Raw genomic sequence first — 25,166 nt, 5'->3', positions numbered from 1 at the left:
CTGTGTAACAGATGAGAAGCCCAGAGGGGGGCTATGACTTGCCTCAAGGCATTTGTTTCTGCAGGAAGTTATGACATCTGACAAGTAGAAACAAGGTGGTCTTTGTTTCTTGCTCCTGGCCAGAATTTTATTGATGGTCAGCTCAATTTTTGCTGTCTTCCTGAAAAGGAAGATTCTGGACCTTTGTTCTCTTTTCCATCTTGCAAGATGGCAGGCGAAAAAGCAGAGAAGCCAGATACTAAGGAGAAGAAACCTGAAGCCAAGAAGGCTGATGCTGGTGGCAAGGCAAAGATGGGTAACCTCAAGGCCCCCTCTGCAGCTGAAACCCTGTCCTAGTCAGAGGAATTGGTAGATATTCCTGATCAGCTATGTATTCCAGAAAAGCCACGTACAAGAGGAAGTATTCAGCAGCTAAATCTAGGGTTGAAAAGAAAAAGAAGGAGAAGGTTCTTGCTACTGTTACAAGACCAGTTGGTGGTGACAAGAATGGTGGTACCTGAGTGGTTAAACTTCGCAAAATGCCTAGGTATTATCCTACTGAAGATGTGCCTCGAAAGCTGTTGGGCCATGGCAAAAAACTTTCCAGTCAGCATGTGAGAAAGTTGCAAGCTAGCATCACTCCTGGGGCCATTTTGATCATCCTCACTGGGCACCACAGAGGCAAGAGGTTAGTTTTCCTGAAGCAACTGAGCAGTGGCTTGCTACTTGTGACTGGACCTCTGGCTCTCAACCGAGTTCTTCTGAGTAGAACACACTAGAAATTTGTCATTGCCACTTCCACCAAAATTGATATCAGCAGAGTGAAAATCCCCAAACATCTCACTGACGCTTATTTCAAGAGGAAGCAGCTGCGTAAACCCAGACACCGGGAAGGGGAGATCTTTGACACAGAGAAGGAGAAATACGAGATTACAGAGCAGCGCAAGGTTGATCAGAAAGCTGTGGACTCGCAAACTCTGCCAAAAATCAAAGCTGTTCTCAGCTTCAGGGCTACCTCCACTCTGTGTTTTCTCTCACAAATGGAGCTTTCCCTCACAAATTGGTGTTCTAAATTTCTTACAAAGAACCTAATTAAACTGATCCATTAAAAAAAAAAAAGGAAGAAAAGGGAAGATTCTTTCTAGTTGGAGGAAGACTAAATCATTGTTCAATACAGGACATAAGCAGGGGGTAGGGATGGATAGAGAGAAGGGAGTGAAGAAGATCTGGACTAGCCTTTTATGGAGAGAAGACTGGGGAAAATTCTGGAGAGACTGATGTAGCTGCAGGCCGAGACAGAAGTGGTCAGAAGTCACCGCTTCTAAAAGTGACCCCAAACATCCCAAGATGTTAAATACTTTAAGAAACACAAAATAGTCTCTAGGAATAAGTATATAAAGCAGTAAGTTATGATGATTATATTGTCCAAAGTAAAAATCGGGACATTTGACCTGCTAATTGAACAGGATAGCTGGAAGTGAGACTTCCTACCCCCTACAGATGAGGGGTGCCCGGTCAATGTGCATGAACCCTAAAAGAGATGCCTGCCTATGAAGCCAGGGGTTGTACTAGATGTTTCTTCATTCCCTGTCAGTCTTCCGTGTGACGAGTGGTAGCTGTGTGGGGAGAGTAGGTGAGGTTAGCAAGAAGATGGAGGCCTGTCCCTTCTGACCTCTCTTCAGCTCCTCTCCCCCAGGGTTTGCAGTGCACTCATGTTCTTAAATTTACGTTAAGTTTGTAGAGAAAAGTGACATAGATGGGCCACAGGCAAAAGATGGAGAGGGAAAAAGCCACACCTGTGACATTCCACTCAATCTCCTTTTTTTTTTAAGATTATTTATTTATTCATAAGAGACACACAGAGAGAGGCAGAGACATAGGCAGAGGGAGAAGCAGGCTCCCCGCAGGGAGCCCAATGTGGGTCTTAATCCCAGGACCCTGAGATCACGACCTGAGCTGAAGGCAGACCCTCAACCACTGAGCCACCAGGTGCCCCTCCACTCAATCTTTCATTTTAGGAAAAGACTCTTAGTTTAGACTCGAATCTAATTTTGTGCGCTTGGTGTGTGTGTGTTTTGAATCTCACTCATTCCTCTTACTAAACATCACATTGGAAGAGCATGCCACTCCAGCACAAAGTCTCAGTCAGAAGGCCTTTTGTCCACTATTATTTTAAAGACAGGGCGCGTAACTCAAAATGATCAGATCTTTAGTAATTATGTCTTTTAAAAGTAGTCCTTATCCAGTAAATGATATATAGCAAAAAAGGGGGGGGCAGACAAATATGTACATACACACAATAGAGGTATATCATCTTGGTTTCCAAATTCCATATAATAAACTCACTACGACTGGCTTGACTACAAAGCGTAGAACCTTTGACCAGGACCTTCCTTATTATAGTCTGAAACACCAACCCCTACATATACACTTATACTTTGATACACTTTGGCAAGTCTTTGCTGTCCTGAGCACCCAAATTCAGTGTGTGTTGAGGAAGGGGGTTCCCCACACCTCCAACAAGCAAAGCTTCAATACTGGCCGGGTGTGTGAGAATTCAAACCAAGTGTGACACTATCCACCCACATAGTCTCTGATCCCACAGGTTGCGGGTTTAGTCTTACAGGTGCCCTCCTAGACCCAAGCTCAGATTGTTAGCCAGGCTTCTGCCTAACTGGCTACAAACTGGAGGTTCCAGTGAACTCCTCCAACTCAGGATGCAAATCACCAAGCCCTGGTTGTTACTTGTACTTCTGACCAACCAGCTAATAAATCAGATTCCCAAGGGCCCCTCCTCAGGTGGACTAGTTTGCTAGAGTGCTTCATAGAACTCAGATAAACATTTAACTTACTAGATGACTGGTTTGTTACAAAAGGATAGAATTCAGGAAGAGCCAGATGAAAGAGATGCATAGGGCAGGGCATGAAGACAGGGCTCGGGGCTTCCATGTCTTCCCTAGGTGTGTCACTCTCCCCAATCTCATGTGTTTGCCAGCTCAGAAGCTCTCTGAACCCCATCCTTTTGGAGTTTTGTGGAAGCTTCATTACATAGACATGGTTGATTAAATCTTTTGCCACTGGCAAATGATTTAACCTTCAGCCCCTCTCTCTTCCCCAGAGGTCAGGCAACGGGACCAAAATCATTCTCGCCGGTTCTTCTGAGGACTCCATCCCTCAGGTGTTTTCCAAGTCATTTCACTAACATAACACAGAACATCTTTATCATTCTCAACACTTAGGAAATTCCAAGGGTCTGGGGTGCTCTGTGCCAGAAATGGAGGGAAAGATCTCCATATGCTTATCAGAAGTCACAACAGCACAGCAGGTCTTTGAAAAGATAAGGTATACATCTATTTCAGAAGCTTCAGCAATAAGGGGGTTTCCCACAATGTATGGGTGTGTATATAGCCACTAAAGAGGGCTATTCAGCTTCTGGCATATTCTTTTGAGATTCATTTAAGTCACTAAGACAATTACATATAGAAAAAGTGATTGTGTTCATTTACTGCTTTAGTTACCTGTATTCTATAATAGGCGAGGCCTTGTTACAGGGGCTATCGATGGAATAAAGTACAAAATTCTGTCACTAGAGAGTTCATCCCTTAATTACAAAGGTCCTCTTGAATTCTCATTGCTTTAGGGCCGATGTCAGTTTCTTCCCACACCAAAGGAGCCAGCCTGATAGGAGATCTTGATATGTTATGGGGAACTGTCCATTCAAAACGACTTTTGCATCTGACTACTGTACTGTCCTTAATCACCCTCCCCTGGCCCCTGCTGCCCACGCTCTGTCCTCAGTCATGTCACATTTATGTTATTGCCTGGTAGTTTAGTGCAGTCTTTTCTGAAAGATTGATTGATTTATAAAGATTTTATTTATTTATTTATGAGAGACACAGAGGCAGAGACACAGGCAGACGGAGAAGCAGGCTCCCTGCAGGGAACCTGATGTGGGACTTGATCCCAGGACTCGGGGATCATGACCTGAACCAAAGGTAGGTGCCTAACCGACTGAGCCACCCAGGCGCCTCTAGTGTGGTCTTTCCTATTAAGGACCTAACCGTTTTAAATGAACTCATCGTTTTAAATTAATTTTTCTTGGAACTGATTTTCTTCAGTAAGTCAAAAAATTAAGTCAGGTAACAGGAGAGTGAAAATACGTTGCTGTTAGTAGTTACAAATTTCTGGTATATAATCCATTATTAGCATTGCTTCTATGAGTTATCTAGTGAATATTACATTTCTTTAATAATGTTTGCATTTTCTGAAAATTCACTTCACTACATTTCTAGGCACACAAAAGCTGGAAAGGCTACACCTTGGATGGCAGCCTGACTCCAACTCAAAATCTGACATCTTGCTCCTTCCCACAGAGGAAATTTGTAAACTTGTCTCCCTTTCTATGTTTTGTTGACACAGCTCACTGGAGAAACCTGTTTTTAAAAAAGTTAGAGCCAAATTTCATAGCATGTTATTTACTTTCAGGTCTGCCATAGTCCTCTAAAGATGGATGCTTTTCTTCTCTGATCAACGGGTTGAAATTTAATATTGGGAATTGGGCAAATCTAAGCATTTCGATAATGAAAGTTGAACTACCAAGGCTGCAATTTCCTTTGTGGGGGGACATGAATTTCTAGCCAATAAAATGTGTGTCCATGTAACGATGAGTTCCCCTGCCCAATTTACTTTGGTCTTATACTGAGTGTTGGTTGTAGATAAATACAGATAAACACCATGTTTTGAGAACACAAATCCATGCTGCCTACAATGACCTTGGGAAGTGGGGAAGGACAGAATAAAGGTTGAGGCGGGGCCAGGGTGTCCTGACCCCCAGGGAAAGGGCAGGGACAGCTGTGTGTTCTGGTGTGCTCTGTGTACTGGGATCCACTTCCCCTTGTTCTTTGTGCTACAGTCTGAGAACCAAGTGTGTGGTCATCTGGGCGCACCCTCACAGAGGGTCAGTGCCTGGAGAGAGGGCATTGGTCCCTCAGCAGCAAACACAGGGTCCTTTGTTCAAGAGAAGCATTTTGTTACCATGTGTAAATGGAAGGAAGACCGGGTGTCACAGGGTTCCTGCTGGCTATGCAAGCTTACTAAAAGCTCACTGCATTCCAAGGGCAATTGTGCTAACCCACAGGAACTACTCATTTTCTTCCTTCTCAGTGGACTTTACTGAAGTGTCCTGAAGAAAAGATGAAAAGGATGCTGTAAACTTGCCAAGGAGGAGAGTAAGTCACCATTTCTTAATCTTCCTACAATGCTGTTCTAAAAGTTTCTCCTGAGACAGTAACAAGGCAAATCAACAATCCCTTTGATATCAAGTCCCAAAGTGCTGGGGTTGGACTACAGCTACAACAAAGTGGTCCTTGGTTCTAGAAATCTTTAATAACCTGAGGAGACATGACCACTTTTATTCTTTTACTACTAAGCCTCTGTCTGCCACGAAAACCACAGAGTGTTGATGGCTAAAAGGTCATCACGTTCAGACACAAGCAGAGTCAAACCTGGTCTGACAACTTATTTTAACCAATGGACCCAACAAATGATGACAATCCCCAAAGCTGTGAAAACAGACATTGCCAATGCTTTATCGACATACTCTAGGGAAAGGAAAAACCCAGTGCAACACAAAAGGAGCCATGAAGGAAAGGGGACACCTAGAATACATGAAGTTGTGTAGATGATCCCAGTTTAGCTTTGCCTGAAAACATGACACACACTCATCCAGTCCCCAAGCATTTTCCTAAGGTGGGCCTAGGTTCTGCTCTCTGTAGGAGACAAAACAAATAAATAAAAACAAACCATACAACTCACTGAAATTTTCTGTGGTCCAAAGTTCTGGTAAGATGTATGTTAAGATACAGAACATATATACATTGTCCTCAGTTACCTCAAAAGCAAGGACTCCTGCCCCATACAAGGGATGCGAGTGCACCTACAAAGCTCTACAAAGTCAGAGGGGTGGCGTGAAGCCTGTTACTGGCGATCCACCTGTGACATCCTGAAGCACCTAGAAGTCTGTTCCCCAAAGAGCGTGTATGTGTGGGGTGGGGTGAGGGAAGAATAAGTCCGAAGCCAAGAAGCCACTTCTAATAAATAGCTGCCAACCTGCTAAAAGTTCTTGATCAACTCCGACTGGCTGGTGGGCTCCATAAAAGGTCTTTGAAAAAATTATGTGTTTTACTCATTTATTTAAGGCCACGGAGCACTTACTCTCTGCAAGTGAGAGGTGAGAGGCCTGGGAAAAGCAATGGAAGGAGGCACAAACGGCCATACAGAGGAGAGGTGGTGAGGGGGCCAGGCCTGACATTGGCTGAAAGCTGCTAGGTGCTGGGCACGGAACTACACACCTCCCAGCGGCCCTGCAGGGCAGTGGCACATGAGGCCACGTAGCCCATGGGGGAGGTGCTCACAAACACCAGGAAAGTCGTCTAAGGAAGTTCCAAACCCTGGCTTTTGTCAAACTGTTTAAATTAAAAAAAAAAATCAGGTTTCAAGTCGCCCCTGAAGGGCAAGGGGCTGGAGGTGGATGGTGCAGGGCTGGCCTTACCTAGTCACAGGACAGCTGTGGACCACCTTCCTGAGTCTCAATTCTCAACATTAAGTCATTTAGCTGGCGAAAATTTCCAAGCATTTTCTCTTAAACAGTATTTAGTAAAAAAAAGAGCAAAATCTGCAGAAAATGTTAAGTCACTAATGCAGAGAAATCCTATTTTGCCAGGCTGGCGACTCTGAACTTGACCCTGGGGCCCTGGATATCAGGGCCCCCGTGTGAACACTGTGACTGGCTCCCCCGCCCTGCATGTGCTGAGGAGGGGACAGACATCGAGGCATGGGAGCAGGCTGGGAGTCAGAGCTACAGCGGGACTGGAAGGCAGAGGCAGAGAGCAGAGATGCGAACCTACCCTCGATGGGGCAGGGAGGGAGCAAAGTAGCTGCCAACCCTCTGATGACAAAGACTGGAGCAATTAAGAGTCAGAAGCTGGAACAAGCCTGTTCTCTGGGAGGAAGCCAGACACTTGAGCATCCAGAGCTACAGGGAGGCAGCCCTGGCAGGAGGAGGCACCCTCTGCTCTGTCACTCACTGCGGCATCCCCCACCGAGGTCTCCACCTAGCAGCAGCCAAGGACATTTCAGGGAGATTATGAACTTTTTTTTTAAGTGCTCAAATGAAGTAGACTGTGAGAGCTCCTCAAAAGCTTTTGTTCCTTTTTGGTTTGTTCATTTGACCAGCACATTGTCTGGTACACCACTGCCAGGTAGGCATTAAAAAAAAAGTTTTTTTTTTTTTTTTAAATAGGCAATTTATAACACCAGGAAGATTTTATTTCAGTGTTTCAGAAAATGTGACTATGCTTGGAAAGGGTTTACTTTGCTACAACTCTGGTAACAAAGATTGTGTCCTAATTTTTATAAGCCACCTCAGGCAGGCAGTGGAACACTTCAGATTAACATTTATGTGCTTTTGGAAGGGCAGTAAAAAAACACTCAAGAAATTCAAGAGTTGTCACAATTTCAGGGAAGACAGTGGCTTCTGCAGCCCAAGCTGGCTTTGTATACTCAGAGGACACAGAAAATGTCTTCTGTGCCCCTTCCCAAACAGGGACACCCGGGACAGCTCCCCCCTTGTTGATTGTTGCAAGTCTTCTGGCAGAAGACAGACCCACAGAGAGGGGCCGTGAACTTCTCCGATCAGCCCAGGCCTCGCGCAGCAGCACGGCTAAATCAGTACCCGTGGTTTAGCTCCTGAGCACGTCATCCTGGAAGTGCCCCCGGCATGTGTCCCACCAAACAGTCACAAGGAATCAGAATCAGGCATTCAGGGCTCTCATCAAAGGAGTGACCTCCATTCTCCTTCCACTTAATTACCTGATATTCTATGTGCAGTAGACGTGGACAGAGTTTTTACAAATTAAATAATCTTCTTAAAATACAATAAAACATCATTACATAGAAGTCTCTTGGAAAAGTCTTTCCAATTCAATTCTCAAAATTACCTTACAAAATTTTGTGCAAAAACACCAACCTCAAATAAATAGGGGGGGACAAAGTGGGAAAAGCGAAACTGTTGTTTTTTAAATTAAAAGTTAAAAACCCCAGCTGCACCTCTAAGTATTTTGCAGGATGCGCTGCATCGAGAAGGCTACGAAAAACAGCCTTCAGAGTCAGAGTTGCATTGTCACATGAGGTTTCCCTGTGTTCAAAATTCACAATGGATGCCTCCGCTGAGATCCTTCACCACGCCCTCTTTGACCAGCTTGAGGAGGAACCTGGTCTCCGTTGTCACATTATGCATGGTTTGAAAGTTCATGGCAGCCATGCAGAGATTGTCAAAGTAGTGCAAAGGTGTTTTGGGTTGATTGAGGTCATATCCAAAGCCTGCCAAGCTGACTTCATCACACAGATGTGTGGCTAAGACAACGGCAATGACACCAATGGTGGGCACGTTCTGAAAAAAGAAAAGACAAAACAAAGCTTAGCACAATTCACCGTTTTCCAAGTGGTATACATGCCTTGCAAAGTCACAGTGGCTTCACTATGGGCTTCGATTTATACAGCATGTGGTTTTATAGATCCTAGAATCCTAGAGTCTGACTTTCCACCCAAGTCAGCAATCTAGACTCTAAAACATGATCTGTGATGTAAATACCTCTGAACACACCACCAAGAGGCAGCCTGGAAGCTCTTCTTGTACCAGACTTAAAGTTCTTCGTAAAACTTCTACCTACTGGTCCTACAGGTGATGACCAGAACTGCAAAACAAGTCCATTTCCTTTCTTACATGATAAAGATCTACAAGGTCTGCTCTAGAATCGGTGGTCACAGGACCTCCCAAAATCCTTCTTGGGACCCATTTCTAGAGGTGGCCCTTCTTTGCTGGCCCCTGTGGACAATCTCTGCCTGAGACTGTCCACAGAGCAGCCTCCCTTCCTGCCAGTGAAGGCTATGTTCACTTCTTACCTGAAGCTATGTCCCACCTAAGGCCCTTGTTTGCTTTTCTGGCAAATAACACTTACAGGCCATTTTCACATGCACAGCTGCTAAGCCAGTTTCTGTTCACCCTTTATTTGGGCAATTTTTAGGCCCAAATTAGGGATTTCCACATTTGTTCCTTCTAAAATGTCTCCTACTGACTGTGGCCTAATGTGCCAAATGTCTGAATCATTCTGGATTCTCATTATATCATCACTCCTGCACGTCTGCTATCTTGCCACTTGCAAATGTGGAATCATGCTTTCTGGATCTCTGTCTCTTGCCACTTGCAAATGTGGAATCATGCTTTCTGGATCCCTCTCTCAGCCTTGGGCAAAAACAGTACCCAGGGTAGAGAGAACAGAAAGTTCCACAGTGGTCCGAGTACTCCCCAAAAGGTGACAGCTGATCTACTAATGGAATTCTGTTGTACAGTTTTTCATGTGTAAATGTACCTACTTTGTTCATCCCGAGTCTGTGGCTTCCAGAAACAACTCTCCATTTCTATAACCTGGAACAACAGTGAGCCCTTCAGAGTTCATAGTTTAAGTGGGGTTAAGAACATCAACTGAGCTCATCATTTGTTAGGCCACCTCCTGCTCCTTCATGTGTTGTATCTGTGTCACTTGTTAAAAAGAAACTCAAGAGTCACTGAATACAAAAGAAGTTAACCCAAAGGAAGATTTCTTCCTTTGGTTCAGCCACAGGACCATAAAGTAGTGACCTGTCTTACCTGTGGCCAGCTCTGTACCTAGCGTATCGGGAATACTCAACCAGTATTTGCAGAAGGACTGTGTGAAACCAGCTGCTCATAGGGGCAATGTATGGAGAGAAACTCAGAAGCCATCGAAAACCACTCAGAGATGCTATCTCCAGAACATATCCCCTAAGATCCCATCTCATAACCCACCAGACTTCCCTCTCTTCTGGAAGGGCTTGCATACCAGAAGTTCCTGACAACACCATCCCAGTTTGGTGTTTATTTCTGGGCTTTTCCATATGCATCTCTATACATGCATTTTTATTTTTATTTATTTTTTTAAAGATTTTATTTATTTATTCATGAGTGACAGAGAGGGAGAGAGAGGCAGAGACACAGGCCGAGGGAGAATCAGGCTCCATGCAGGGAGCCTGATGTGGGACTCGATCCCGGGTCTCTGGGATCACGCCCTGGGCTGAAGGCGGCGCTAAACCATTGAGACACCCGGGCTGAGCCCCATTTTTATTTTTAAACAAAAATAGGATGGTATAAATGTTCTGGAACTGGATTTTCTTGTTTAATACATTATGGAGGGGTCTTTACATCCCTTAATTTTCCTTCATCCTTAAGAGTCACACAATATTGCATTCATTACACATAATATGTTTAAACAATCGCTTAATGAGAAATGTTTAGATTGGTTTTAGTCCTTTGCTGTTAACATTATGGTGAACATCCTAGAATAGCCACCTTTGCAGATTTCTCTTCTTTTTTTTAAAGATTTTATTTTTAAAAAATCTCTATACTCACTCAATGTGGGGCTCAAACTCACAGCCCTGAGAGCAAGAGTCACATGCTCCACTGACTGAGCCAGCCAGATGCTCCTCTGATTTTCTTATAATAAAATTTTTAGAGTAAAATTGCTGGGAAAAGACTATTCACATTTAAAGCTGATATATTTTGCCAAACCACCCTCCAGAAAAGTACCAACTTATAATTCTACCTGTATTCCTGCCAAGCAAAGACATTATCAAGCATTTAAACCTTTGCTAAAAAAACAGGGGGAAATGTCATTGTGGCTCTAACTTACTTTTATTTCATTATTGGTGAAGTTGAACATTTTATCATGCATTCCTTGGCTGTATTAATTTCTTCTTTTGTGTAATGTTTGTTCATATCTTTTCCCCATTTTTTTATTGGTCCTCTTTTCTGTTTTATCTAATAAGATCTTATACTTTAGAAGTATTTACTATCATATATATGATAAAATTTCCCCTGCTTATTTTGTGTTGATATTTTTTGCTGTTCATTTCGTATTTTATGTAATTGTATCTGCTAATTTTTTAAAGATTACTTTTTTCTTTAAGATTTTATTTATTTATTTGAGAGAGAGACAGCATGAGTAGAAGGAGAGGCAGAGAGAGAGGGAGAAGCAGACTCCTCATTGAGCAGGGAGACTGACATGGACTCAATCCCAGGACCCTAGGATCATGACCTGAGCTGAAGGCAGATGCTTAACTGACTGAGCCACCCAGGTGCCCCTAAAGGTTACTTTTAAAGTAAAAATCTACCTACAAACCATAGATGAACATTTCCCTATGTTTAAAAAATACTATGGGATTTCATAAAGACACAGGGCAGTTGAGAAGATACAGAAACCCATGGATAGTGAAACTTCTTTATAACTTAATCTTGTCAAAGTTTGTTTTAAGTCTTTTTTTTTTTAACTGTTTTGTTAAAATTGATGCTAAATTGATGCTAAAATTGATGCTAATTGATGTCAAAGTCTGTTTTAAGTCTTTTTTTTTTTTTTTAGTTGTTTTGTTAAAATTGATGCTTAAAAGTTTTAAGTCCATGTTCTGGAGGATCCTATGTGTTCTCACATGGGGAAGAGCAGCTAAAGCAACCTATAATATAACAAGTCCAATCAGAGACCCAACAGCTGCTGCTGAGGGGCAGAGGAGCCACTCTCCTCAGAGAGGGAAACAGGTACCACAGGCTGACCAGAAAAACTGGTCCCAGACATGCTCCTGCTGTGGGCACAAAATACATGGCCCTGGTGGCCTCCCCATGGATGGAGAGGCAGGAAAGCCTCTTGGGGAGGGCAGAGCACTGGAGAAAAACGGTGGCCTGCTAAGGGAAGAGCTTCAGCTGTGTTCACAGAAAGCTGGGTATTCAAACCTGAGGCTGGGGCCAGTGTTGGAGTTCGCTGTTACCGATCATAGTAAAGAACTAGGTTTTTGTTTTAAGGAGCCTATTTAAGGGGATCCCTGGGTGGCGCAGCGGTTTGGCGCCTGCCTTTGGCCCGGGGCGCAATCCTAGAGACCCGGGATCGAATCCCACGTCGGGCTCCCGGTGCATGGAGCCTGCTTCTCTCTCTGCCTATGTCTCTGCCTCTCTCTCTCTCTCTCTCTCTCTGTGACTATCATAAATAAATAAAAAATTTTAAAAAAAAAGGAACCTATTTAAGTATTTGGTTTTCCTAGGAAACACAGAATTCTTCCTTTAAAATTTACACAGGAGTTTAAAGAACATTTTTAATTAGAATTTGACTCATAGGGGAGGGGTGACTGGGTAGCTCAATGGGTTAAGCATCTGCCTTCGGCTCAGGTCATGATCCCAGAATCCTGGGATCCAGCCCCTAATCAGGCTTCCTGCCCAGTGGGGAGCCTGCTTCTCCCTTTCCCTCTGCCCCTCTCTGCTCGTGCTCTCATTCTCTCTCTCTCTCAAATAAATAAAATTTGATTCATGGGGCAAATAGAAGAATCTGCTAATCTGCCTACTGGTTGACTACATCTAAGAATCTAACTCATTGTTTGGAAACTGTAACCTTGAAGAGCCTTAGGTATCTGCTAGACAATATCTCAGGACTCCAGTGTGAGCAGTACCCCTGCCTTTTCCAAATTCCTTGCTTTCCTTTATATATGGAGATTTTGCTTAAAAGTTTGTTTAAGAATGGGGGCTCCTGGGTGGCTCAGTCTGTTTAGGTTTAGCATTGGACTCCTGATTTCAGCTCAGATCTGGATCTCAGGGTCATGAGTTCAGCCTCCTCATTAAAAAAAAAAAAAGGATGATTTCCACCGCTTTTTTAAAATTTATTTAATCATGAGAGACACAGAGAGAGAAAGAGGCAGAGACAGAGGCAGAAGCAGGCTCCATGCAGGGAACCCGACACGGGACACGATCCTGGGACTCCGGGATCACGCCCTGGGCCAAAGGCAGACACCCAACCACTGTGCCACCCAGGCACCCCTCCACCGCTTTTTAAAAAGTTATTCTAAAGACACAGGCTTAGCTATTTGGGTCATAAGGAAACCGACAATAAAGGCAAGCCACCCTCCCAATGGCAGCACAGGCCAACCGAAGGTAAAGAATTTCTATTGCAGTGAGCAATCTATAGATAGCACAAAGGTTCTCAAATAAGGCTGCAAAATAAAATCACCCAGGGGACTTTGAAAATCCCAATGTATAGACCACAGCATAAAACAAATAGGAAGTTTGGGATGGGACCCAAGCATCAACTGAAAAGCACTCTCTAGGGGGTAAATTTTATTTACTATTACCTATAAAGTGATGATAAATGTCAATTCTTACCTAAGGAGCCCCCAGAGTTAAAAATGTAAAGAACTTTCAGACCACCAAAGTGCCTTTCAGTGACCTACCATTAGTGATCAGAGTCCCAGAGTTAGAATAACTTAAATAATATCTTAGTGACATAAATTTCAACATATGGACTATACAAAAGAGATGAGTCACCAGGGGAAAAACCAAGTAAACAATGAGGAGCCCTAAAGTCAGGATGCAGATCGGCAAACACACACAGAGCATCTCATCAGTGACTGCATTTCTACACTGGGAGACGCTTCTGGGTATACAGCTGAGCGTAAGTGAAATCTGTACAGAGGTCTCCCTTCCAACACAGAGAAGAAGAGTTAACTTTCAATTGCAACAAAAAAATACCTTATCTCGGCCCCAGAACCTTGACTGGGGCTCTGAGTATTGAAGGATGTCAAAGGCGGTCTCTTTGATAATAACTGGATTCAAAATCCTGAAATGTTTTGGCTGTAGTGGGATTTTTTCCGCCACCTGCTTCCAAAAGAAGAGCCGCACCCAAAATGGCTACGGAAAGAAAGCAAGCAATCATTAGGGGTACTTAATCAAGTGATCCTACCATCAGAAGGTGAGAATGCATCCCTGTTAACCAGCACAAAGCTGTGGGTGTGACCTCAAGTGGGCTTGTGTGCTGCATTCTGCAGCACAGTCATGGAGATCTATGCCAATTCGATACCGCAGTCGGAGTAGCAACCCAAAGGACCTGTTCTACGACGCAGTCGGAGTAGCAACCCAAAGGACCTGTTCTACGACGGTGGCATTTGACAAGAAGAGAAAGTGTAGAACCAGCTCTGGTTTGTTTGGGGAAGAAATTCCCCAGGTTGTGATCTGAGATAGTAAGGCTTTTTAGGACCTAAAGGCATTTTTGTCCCAGGGAAGACCAGGTGAGCAGATCCAGTTTAAGGGTATTAAGTGCTGTGAGTGCCCCACTCTGATCAGGCCCTCCCCCTGCATCCTCTCCACTGACTTGCCCTAAGTCATAGCCCTATGAAGTCTCCTGGTAACCGACTGTAAGGCATTTCCTCCTATGTGCTTCATCTTCCAACTAGACCAACTTCTATTCAATAGAAAAATCTAGAAGATCATGATAAACTCTACAGAATCTGGCTTTGCAGATAGAAATTCTCCATCAGATGGAGCTTATGTGAAAAGTCTACTATATCCTATTAATTTTGCAGAGAGCTAGTTTTTGGGTGTGTCTACAAATGTTAGATTTGACCTCTGAAATTTATTTCAGCACAATGGATGCGGCTATAAGGTAATATGATTAATTATTATAACAAACAAAAGGGGATATGACCAAGCTCATGTTGAGTCCATTCCCTCAACACCTGGCCCTCTGGAATTCTGAGAATTTCCTCCAACAAAAGGACTGCCTATCAGAGCATTTTTAGACAATCTCTTGGGGAATATTCCTCAGAGGTTTCATATATATACTCTTTTGAAAAAACCTCAATAATGGTTTATATTCATCCAAGCAAATCTAATTTCTAGATTATCCAAGATATATGTAAATTCAAGTCTGGTGAGTAAGGTAATAATAATTTTGGTCCAAAACTTGATATTTCCATTAAGTAATGATCACAATTTCCATGTGATCAGAATTTAATCTTAAATTCTGAAAGTAATTCCCAACAAGGACTGCTGATGGCTTTCTACAAAGGCAGTAGTTATCTGAAAGACAACAAAAAGTATAACTGACCCTTAAATGATGTGGTAGGGGAGGGGCACCACCATCCCCTCCTCAAGAAGTTGAAATCCACAGATAACTTCTGACTCTCCAAAAACTTAACTACTAATAGCCTACTGCTGACCAGGAGCCTTGCCAATAACATAAAGAGTTAATACGTATTTTCAATGTTATATGTATTATATATTGTATGTAATCTTAAAATAAAGCAAGCTAGAGAAAGGAAAATGTTATTCAGAAAATCATAAGGAAGAGAAAGTGCATTTATAATACTGCACTGTATTTATCGAAAACAACCTGCATATAAGTGGACCCAGGCAATTCAAACCCATGTTGTTCTGCGGTCAACTGTATGCATTCCACTGTGTTTGTTTAAAAATAAAAGTCTGGAATTACAATAAGAGATCCCTCCACTTTTTACGAAGGAACACTGGATAGCTGAATTTCTAGTGCTTACCAGGGTTTCATTTTTTACCATTGCTTGAAGCCAGTTGAAGTCAACACTCTTGAATAAAACAGCAACAAACAAGTCATTGGAATAATATTCAAGGTCAGACAGTGGCGCGCCCTCTGGATAAGTCATCCTTATAGTAGTTTTATTACCAACATGCTCAGAATATCCCTCAACTGGTGCACTGTTTAACCTAAATTTAAAAAAAGGACAAAAGTAGATTGACAAAGCAAGCCATCAACTATCTTGTCATATCATGCAAGACATATGCAAGATCCCTGCGTTGTGTTCCCCACATGTTTTTAGAACTGAGAGTGAGCTGTGGGTCGGAAGTAAGGCCTCTTTCCCAGCAGCCTCAAGTCCCTGAGGGATGCCCACATCTCCTCTCTGAATGTCAAGCAATTCCATCCAATCCTGCCATTTTAAGCCAACCCAAACATTATACTTTGGGCTTTCTCTGGGCATCAGTAATGTTTCCTTGAAAGCTTCCCGTTGTGCTCAGATATTAGATGTTCTTGCCAGAATTTCAAAAAGGTAATCAGAAAGGAAACCTAGAAACCAGGGCCAGGCACAATTATATGGACAGAGTTGGGACCAAGGAGGGCACTGGGCCCGGGTACATCCTTTATTTATTTATTTTTTTAACATTTTATTTATTTATTCATGAGAGACACAGAGAGGAAGAGGCAGAGACACAGGCAGAGGGAGAAACAGGCTCCATGAAGGGAGCCTGACGTGGGACTCGATCCTGGGACCCCAGGATCACACCCTGGGCCAAAGGCAGATGCTCAATCACGGAGCCACCCAGGTGTCCCCCAGGTACATCCTTTAAAGCAAGGATGTGGGACACTTAACACCTGTTAGATCAACCAAGGCTCTTACCAGGCATTAGGTTTTGGGGCAAATTCTAAGAATTCTTCTGAAAGCACTAACACTCACCCAAAGAGTTTTGTAATCTCAAAGTCTACTGGGCTCTTCTCCTGCATCATACACCTCTATTGTCACACTTGTATCTCAGCATTCTTCTCTATTATATTGCCATTTCTTCTAGATTTGATACCTACCTCTGGATTATCAAAGGATATTATTACACATGAGGACCAAATGCAAGGCATGCCCCTGAGGCAGTTATTTTTCTCCCCTTTCTTTTCTTTTTTAGAATGAAGGACATTATCAGGGTTGCTGGTGAAATCTGGATAAGGATGTAGATAGGACTTGTATTTTCTCAGTGTTAATTTCCTAATTCTGAATGCTGTTCTGTGGTTCTGCAGTTCTATGATAGTCCTCGTTCTTGGGAAACCCTCACTGACTTATTTAGGGGTAAAGGGGCTTGATATTTGCAACTAACTATCAAAGAGTTCCAAAAAGAATAATAAAATATATGGGGAGAAAATCATGAAGTAACATGATGAAGTCGTTACCAGCTGGATAATCTGGGGGAGGAAGCATGAATGGGAAGTTCTTTGTACTATTTTTGCAACTCTTCTGTTAAATTTGAAATTATTTTACACCTAAAAGTTTCCCGCAAAAAAATTCCTTTTATTTTTTAAAAGATTTTATATATTTATTTGAGAGTGAGAGAGTGAGAGAGCGTATGCATGAGTGGGGGTGAAGGGCAGAGGCAGGGGAGAAGCAGACCCCTCCCTCCACTGAGCAAAGAACTCACTTGATGTGGAGCTTGATCCCAGAACCCTGGCATCATGACCTGAGCAGAAGGCAGATGCTTAACTGACTGAGCCCCTCAGATGCCCCATCCCCCAAAAGCTTCTTAACTGATATTCTCCCTCCTAATCAGGGTAAGCCACCCTTCCTCTGTCCCCAGCACTCAGTGGCCTCCCAGAGGCCATGCATGAAGTCCATGCTCCCCAATGTGGTGATCTGTGGGCCACCATTAGGCATCAGGCCACCTTCGAGCCCCTTTCCCAATATCCTGGTCCATCTTCCTTAAAGAGAATAAAATGGAGTCTCTCATTGTCAAGCAGGGGACTGTGTCAAGCAATGATGCAAGCAGGTAAAGGTCCTGCAGCTAGGATATACTGCTGGGACCAGCATCAGCTGACAGCCCAGAAATGATAATGAACAGACCAGAGGCGGTCTGCAGGGGCCCAAGACCCTTTAAAAAGGGGAGGACTCTAGCAGCAAACTGTCAGACTCCTCAGACATGACTCTTCTACGTCCGACCACTTAAAAAAGAACTGCACTGAAGGATCTGCCTGATGGATCTCCAAGCAAACCGAGATCCTTCACTGCTTGAATATAAGCAGCATGAAGTGCCAAGAGCTGACCCACACCACACTGAGGCCTTATCTCAACTGTGCACCCACAGACTGATTTCACATTCGGTTTGTTAACTTCATACACCCCCCGTTTTTTTTGTTTTTTTATTTGAGAGAGAGACAGAGAGACTGAAATGGACAGATAGGAAGAGGCAAAGGGAGAGAGCAAGAGTGTAGGGAGGAACAGAGGGAGAGGGACAGACACTGTGCTGAGCCTGGAGCCAGAGGTGGGGCTTGATCCCAGGACCCTGAGATCGTGACCCGAGCCGAAACCAAGAGTCAGATGTTCAACTGACTGAGCCACCCAGGGGCCCCCTTACCCTCTTCTGTCATCTCGTCTGTTGTGTGGCTTGTCTTATGGTCTGCTCTGTTAGGCTGTGTAAGAAGCCAGGTTGAAGCACATGGTGAAATGTCATGGAGTTTGGAATCTTGAACCTCCTTCCTAATCATGATTAACTTTGCTTTAAGACTGAATAAAGCTGACATTGTGGAAAGCCAACTCGTGTGTGTGCCTTCATAGTGTGCTCATGACATTCCTCCTGCCAGGGCGGGGCTCCACACCCTAGATCTCCCTGCCCGCCTCCTCCCTGAAGAGCCAAATGGCACTGTTCTGCCAAGGCCAGCTCAGGGCTACCCTTCCCTCCCACCATTCCTCTCCTCTGGCCCAGAGTGTGCACTGTTGGCACCCCTGGCTTCTCTCCTCTTCTCTTCCTATATTAGTCATGCACCATTAAATGGGCACGAGGCCCTGTCTGCCTGCACACACATCTTTCAACTGTTTGCATGGGGCCAGGAATTAGCTTCTGAAAGCCTCATACCCTGCATTTGGACTGCTGGCATCTGGCCTAGACTCTGGCCCTCAAAGTCTTCATTGGTGACAGTAACAATGATGGCTTCATGGAGGAATGAGAACATCTAACGCATGTTACACAGTGTCTGGCACAAAGAAAACTTCCAGTGAGGGGCACCTGGGTGGCTCAGTGGTTGAGCATCTGCCTTTGGCTCAGGTTGTGATCCTGGGGTCCTGGGATCAAGTCCTGAATCGGATTCCCCACAGGGGGCCTGCTTCTCCCTCTGACTATGTCTCTGCCTCTCTGTGTCTCTCATGAATAAATAAATAAAATCTTTAAAAAAAGAAAAGCAAGCAAGCAAGCATCCAGTGAAAGGCAGTGGTTATAGCCTCCTTCACCCCAACCATTACCATCCTCAAAGCCTAACGCCACTCCTACTCCCTCATCTCACACCATTCCTGCTCTCTGGCCATTGAGGACTACAGCACCCCTTTTGCCTTTAAACTAGGTTCTTATCTGTTTCTTTTCATTTATCTGTTTATTTCCATGTATCCCAAGCCCAATGTTAAATGCTTAGCACTAAGTTCTAAGTGCTGTACATTTGTGAACTTGTTTTGTCTTCACAGTAAGCCCATAACATGTGTACTGTTACTGCCTCCAGATGAGGAAACAGGAGCACAGGACAGTTAGGAATCTTGCTCAAGATCACAGCTATTGGGAACAAAGGTACTATATGAATACATCACTTTCACGCTCAAAATATCTGAAATGGATCTTGTCATCCTCTCTCACTAACCAGACATTTTCCCCAACTACTCCAATTTCTGACAGCAGTTCCACTAACATGTGAGACCCCAGACTGGAAAGCCTGATGTCCCCTGGCATTAACTGTCAAGCTGTTGGGAAGTCCTATAATGGACTTGGAAATGGACCTCTTGGAAATGGATCAGTCTCCATTTTCACTTTCTCTGCCTCACACCAGGCCCACACATTCATGCACTGACCACAACCTTGACACCCAATCCGCAGCCCGGGGCTCTCCTGCCTTGGGACAAACGCACACGCTCCTGCTGAACAGATCTGATGAGACCCAGAGTACATTGTACTTCTGGTTCTGCATATCCTTCAGGTAGGGAGAATTTATTCAAATGTATCCAAATGTATCAAAAGCCTTAAAAGCATTCCAATATCTTTAAGCCAACAATTCTAAGAATTCTTAGAATTATTTCCAGGGAAATAATCAGAGATAAGGACAATAAGTATGAGATATGCAGGGCATTTTCACAGTAACAAAGAATCTGAAAAATTCAAAATATCCAGCACTAGAAGAACAGCTGAATAACTTATGATACTCTCATTTAAAGGAATACTAAGCACTTGGAAGAGTTAATTTTCCAAGAAATATTTAATGACCTCAGAAACTGTTCATAATGTTGCTAAAAAAAAAAAAAGCAAACCACTTTATAAGAATACAGATGCACTCATTAGTAGTGTATAGAACAAAAGTGGAACACAGCTGATGGATAGCGGTTGGTTATTTGGGCTACGAGGGGTTATTTTTCTTCCTTGCATTTTTCTATATTTTTTTAATTTTCAAGAATGAACCTATTTAGCTTTTATAAGGAAAACAATTTTTAGCCAGCTGAACCAAAAAGAATCTAGGATGAGTGGAGTTCAGATTGTGTGCTTCCTTTGTCCCCACCAGCACTGTCTCATGGGGTGCACCCACACCGAGCCCCATTCCCAGAAGCCAGGCATCCCCCATACTTACTCCCCAACACTGTGCCCTCTCTTGGTCCTGCATAGCTCAGGCTTCCTCCTGAATCTCTACCCAACCTTCCAAACCTCACCTCTTCTGACAAGATTCTGCCAAATCTGGGTCAGTATGGCACAGTTTGGGGCATCTAATCATTTCATATTTTTGTTTCATTATCTTAAGCAGTAAGTCCCTAGCAGGCAGGGATTTGGCAGTACTTTCTGCATCCCTGTTGCTGGTATGGCACTGACCAACAGCAGTAAAGTGAAGTCTAGAGGTGAACCCATGTACCTTATCACCACATCGAACTGGTTGAGGGCCTGGCCCAGTGCTAGTCCGTGGAGTATGCCACCGCTTCCGATGACCACACAACGCCTACAGCTCTTTGCTCTCAAGTGTTCGGGCATGTCATGCTCGGGCAGTATTTCCAACAGGGTCTGGACTTCACTGGAGAACTTTCGGAATCCAAAAGGAGGATCATACTTGTACTCGGCTTCATTCATTTTGGGGGTCTCCTTCACGAAAGGTGGCAAGTCCGTGCTGTACCTGTGCTCGAACAACTGCGCCATCGACTTCTTCGCAAACTTGGGTCGGCACTCCTTTTGCAAGACTTGCTGAGCATATTTCTGAGCTCTCTGGAATGAAATCACAGCGATCTGAGTTTGAATAACTCTTAGGCATTAGAAATATCATCTTACAGATGACACTGTGTCCTGCGATGTCTGATAGAGCTGCCTGTCGATTACTCTTTCAGCACAAAACAGTTGCTTTTTTTTTTTTTTTTTCAGTTGCTTTTTTTTTAAGAGTTAACTGATGCTCAGAAACTTAAAGAAATAAACTGGGAGAATCACAGGACAGGGAGATAAACACAGCAAGTATATTTACTTCATTGTATAAGGAAAGCATGTCCTTGTACCCCCACCTCCTGCCCCTGGCCTAACCTTGTTCCTCAAATAAATTTGGGGTGAAATACACACTTTGAAGTATTTCATGTCTTATAAGATCCTGTCACATGCTACAACATGGATGGACCCCGAGAACGTTATACTAAGTGAAATAAAGAAGTCACAAAAGGACTGTTACAGCACACTTATAAGGTCTCTCAAGTATTAAAACTGGTCAAAACAGAAAGTAGAATGGTGGTTATCAAGGACTGGGGGGCCGGGGCAAATGGAGAGATGCTGTTTAATGGGTCTGGAATTTCGGTTTTGCAAGATATAAAAGTGATAGAAATCTGTTTCACAGCAACATGAATATACTTAACAGGGCCGAACTGCACATTTAAAAATGGTTGAGATGGTAAGTTTTATGTGTTGGGTTTTTTTTTTTAACCACAATTTAATGCAATTTCATATTTTGGGTTCTTATCCTTCAAGATGAGAAAGATGCTTATTTATCAGTTGGGGCAATGAGCTTCATACAGTCTGGAATGTAAGTTATTCTAAATGTAATCAGGGATCAGTGTCATGTCAACATAGAAGTAGTTTTGTATACGATCTTCCTGCACTGTGAATGCCTCGCCTCAACAAGGAAAGGCTGCCGAATGCCAAGTACAGTAGCCCAGCTGAAAGAAAAACTCACCAGAGGGATGTGGTACAAAGGCCCAAGCACCCCAGTCTTCCTCCTGGCTCAGTCTGGCCAAATGCTGCCTCAGAACTGCCTGGCGGAAGTTTCCCTCATCCTTGTGCTTCCTGTCCTCATCTCCACCTTCAGCAGCCTTGGCCCCGCCTTACCCCTCCTCCCACCAAGCTCTCCTCACACACACACACACACACACACACCCATGTATGCATGTATGAAGTCCTAGATTTTCTGGGATATTTATTTTTAGGATTGAATATGTCTTTTTTTAAACTCTGTTCATCCTATTATGAGGATTATTATGGTTGCATATAGTTTTATTTTTTTAAAGATTTTATTTATTTACTCATGAGAAATACAGAGAAAGAGAGAGAGAGAGAGGCAGAGACACAGGCAGAGGGAGAAGCAGGCTCCATGCAGGAGCCTCGATCCCGGATCTCCAGGATCATGCCCTGGGCTAAAGGTGGCACTAAACCGCTGAGCCACCCGGGCTGCCCGGTTGCATATAGTTTTAAATGTCTGCCCCAAATATGGTTTTCCTCCAAGTTTTACAATTTTTATTATCTGGTTTCTGTATAATAAATTTAGTTGTAGGAAAACACCTATCTTATTATAGCAGAACCCCCCCCCACACACACACACACACTCCTCCCATTTTAAGATACAGCTTCAAAAAGTTCTTAGTACCTGCACAGAACACACCTCTACATCTGGAGGATGTGGCCTCGCTTTTTAAAAGGGGAACTCATACTCTCTGAAGCAGAAATGATGCTACAGACACTATGCACAGACATGATCTTGGTCTATTGGCACCGACACTCCCACACATCACAAAATGATTGTTCGTATCTTCACTTTGTAGGCTCAAGGTGACATGACCAGTGGGGGAGGCCGAGCTGGTGTGCTCACCTGTTCTCATTACTTCCCAAATGCCTAAAACCACAGCCCCTGTCTACACAGAGCAGCATACAGACACCACCGTGGAGACCGAGAGTTTAAATATGAACTGGCATCTTCATGAGGAACCAATGGGAAAGCAAAGCAAGGGCCAACCATGAGCCCGAGTGGCACCAGAACGGAAGGCCTGCCAAGCCTATGGCACGTGGCACCCAGCAGAGACTTAACGCCCCATCAGCGGAGGGACCACACACTCCACACACAGTTTGTCTTTAGACCCAAGGCCTGAAGGTTAGGAACAGCAAGCTTTAGAGAAGAGATGGAATCCTTCACTAAGGAACAACATGTTAAGCATCTGGTGTTGCAGGTCTCCTAGGAGAAGTGCAACCTGAACGTCTGAGAAGTGCCTGGAGAAACCCAGAGCAGCTTAGTGATCCACGCGTGACTGGAAGAAGTCGGTGATTGAGCCAGAAACGTGGGCTCGGCTCTTCTGGGCTGCCAAATTTCCTCTTTAGAAGTTTCATTTGGAAGGAGGGAAATTTCACTCCATTTCCATTCTGGCAAAGAGTTCCATTTCAGGCTTCAAACTTAATTTTCTAGACTGGAAGCAGAGCACAAGGCTTAGTAATCACCCTCTGACCATGACTGTGCTGGTGCCTCGCTCACTGCAGGGTACAATAAATCAATCCCCAGGGAAATGTATGTTCTAGATGCCACTGGAAACATCTACCGCGACAGCAACTCCTTTTATCCCTCTGTTTCACCTCATTTAGAGATGTGTGTGTAATAAGCCCTGAAGCCCCTGGGATCGCTTCTTCTAGCCAGAAGCTGCTTTTTAGTACAGAGTCAGGTGGCAAATGGCCACCTCATGTGAGACCTCACTGAAGGGTATTTAAAAAAAAAAAAAAATCAAATAATTTTCCTTCGCCAAAGTCTCCACTTTCATTTCTGCTGCATAATTTTTAGGATAACACTTCTTAGAAACAGAAGTCAGTGGCATAATTCTTAGCAAAAGGCAATGTTCTCTTTCCTTTCTTTAACTCCAGGACAGGGCATGGCACTGAGGTGGAAGGTGAGTTTTGGGGCTGGGGCTGACCAAACTCAGGTAGGAGCCCAATTCAACAACAGACCACGCGAATGGAGGGCAGGAGTCACCTAGTGAGAACTTGCAGTTCCTGGCTGGAGAAGGCCAGCACTGCTCTATCCTCACAGGGCTGCTCTGAGGCTCACAGCTTCATGCACTGTGCCCGAGCCAGGTGGAACTTGAGCCCATCACAGAAGAACAGCGACCATAGGCCAAGCTATTGCCACTCTTACCGCACATTCAAGGTAGCTGTCTGTATGTCCACCTGGCTACAAGCAGTACAAGCGGGGCCAAATCTGAATAACTAAGTCACAGAAAGAACACCAGGGTAAAAACTCCAGCTGTCAGTGGCCGCCCAGGACTGGTGATGGACAGAATGTTCTAAGATTAGGACTGGGGTGCTGGTGGTGGTACTATGTGAATGCACACACACTATCACACTGCATGCTTCAGAGGAGAAACTGTGTCACGGCAGACTGTTAAGAAAAAGCAGTCAGAAGATCTGGACACTAGGTCCAGTCTAGATCTATTAGCCAGAGTGTGACTTTGCTAAAGCATCTAGCCCTAGGCCAAGGCTTCAGTTCCCTCATCTCTGATATCTGAGGATGGGTTGGGGGGGGATGGGCAGAACCGAAGAAAAGAATCAGTCTAGAGCTTCTGGCACCTTGACTGATAACTCAGCCCAGGTTACTCCGCATAACTTAGCTACATGAGTGTGTAGATCTGCAGAGTCAGGGAGAAGTAAATTTGGCCATAATTAACTACACAGCATGAAATGCAGTCCCCTGAGTGGGATGTGGTTTTTAGCTCTCTGAGAAGAGAGAGGGCCTAGTTCAAACTGTTGCTACCATGTGGCCCAAACCTACACTGACAGGACTGTGTCCTCATCTCTCCTCAAACATCTTTCATGTGCAATTTCACATCTGAAATGTACTTTCAAGGTGTCCATATTCTGGCAGAGACCACTGTTAGTCTTTTTAAAGAAATGGCACATTAAGGGGCATCTTTAAATAGAAAAGACAAAATCTACAACTACCATGGCCACATGTCTGCTGCTGTATTAACACAGGCCAGGTCCAGCATAACCAGACAATGCTCAGACTCCAGCAGGGTCAGCAGGGTCCCACTGAAACACTGCAAGCTGCTGAATATCCTCAACAGAGCTAACAAGGCCTCATGGCTTTGAGATCATCTTAGGCTAACATACAGCCACAATAATTCAAATTTGTTTAAATACTCTTGGTGGAAAGGACAACCTCCAACAACAGCCTGGAGACAGGGTTTTCTTTGTGGAGAGCTCATACTGAATACCACCTTGCAGCCAGCCATTCAGAACATCGGACCACACCAGCCAGCTTCCGTGGCCATTTCCTCTA

General features: G+C 44.0%; 1 protein-coding gene and 1 pseudogene across 4 annotated transcripts in view; one reads left to right on the top strand and one right to left on the bottom strand.

Annotated features, from left to right (window-relative positions):
• The first annotated feature begins 305 nt into the window (after positions 1 to 305).
• Positions 306 to 1,066, top strand: LOC118351191 (60S ribosomal protein L6-like; annotated as a pseudogene).
• A 6,217-nt stretch (positions 1,067 to 7,283) lies between these two features.
• ST3GAL5 (ST3 beta-galactoside alpha-2,3-sialyltransferase 5) overlaps positions 7,284 to 25,166 on the bottom strand; it is a 51,518-nt gene continuing 33,635 nt past the window's right edge. For 3 of the 4 annotated variants that reach the window (XM_025453824.3, XM_049095562.1, XM_025453825.3), the window contains 4 exons: positions 20,520 to 20,863; positions 15,412 to 15,598; positions 13,613 to 13,771; positions 7,284 to 8,428 (listed from right to left, as the gene is read on the bottom strand). In XM_025453824.3, the coding sequence (XP_025309609.1) occupies positions 8,180 to 8,428; positions 13,613 to 13,771; positions 15,412 to 15,598; positions 20,520 to 20,863 (939 nt within the window). In that variant the 3' untranslated portion in view covers positions 7,284 to 8,179. Of the gene's footprint in view, positions 8,429 to 9,376; positions 9,464 to 13,612; positions 13,772 to 15,411; positions 15,599 to 20,519; positions 20,864 to 25,166 lie in introns of those variants that run through there. The other variant, XM_049095561.1, reaches the window with a different exon arrangement.

The sequence above is a fragment of the Canis lupus genome, chromosome 17 (genome assembly GCF_003254725.2).
Source record: "Canis lupus dingo isolate Sandy chromosome 17, ASM325472v2, whole genome shotgun sequence".
Taxonomy (NCBI): Eukaryota; Metazoa; Chordata; class Mammalia; order Carnivora; family Canidae; genus Canis; species Canis lupus.
The sequence above is the reverse complement of the archived record's forward strand: the minus strand, read 5'-3'. Positions and strand labels throughout refer to the sequence as shown.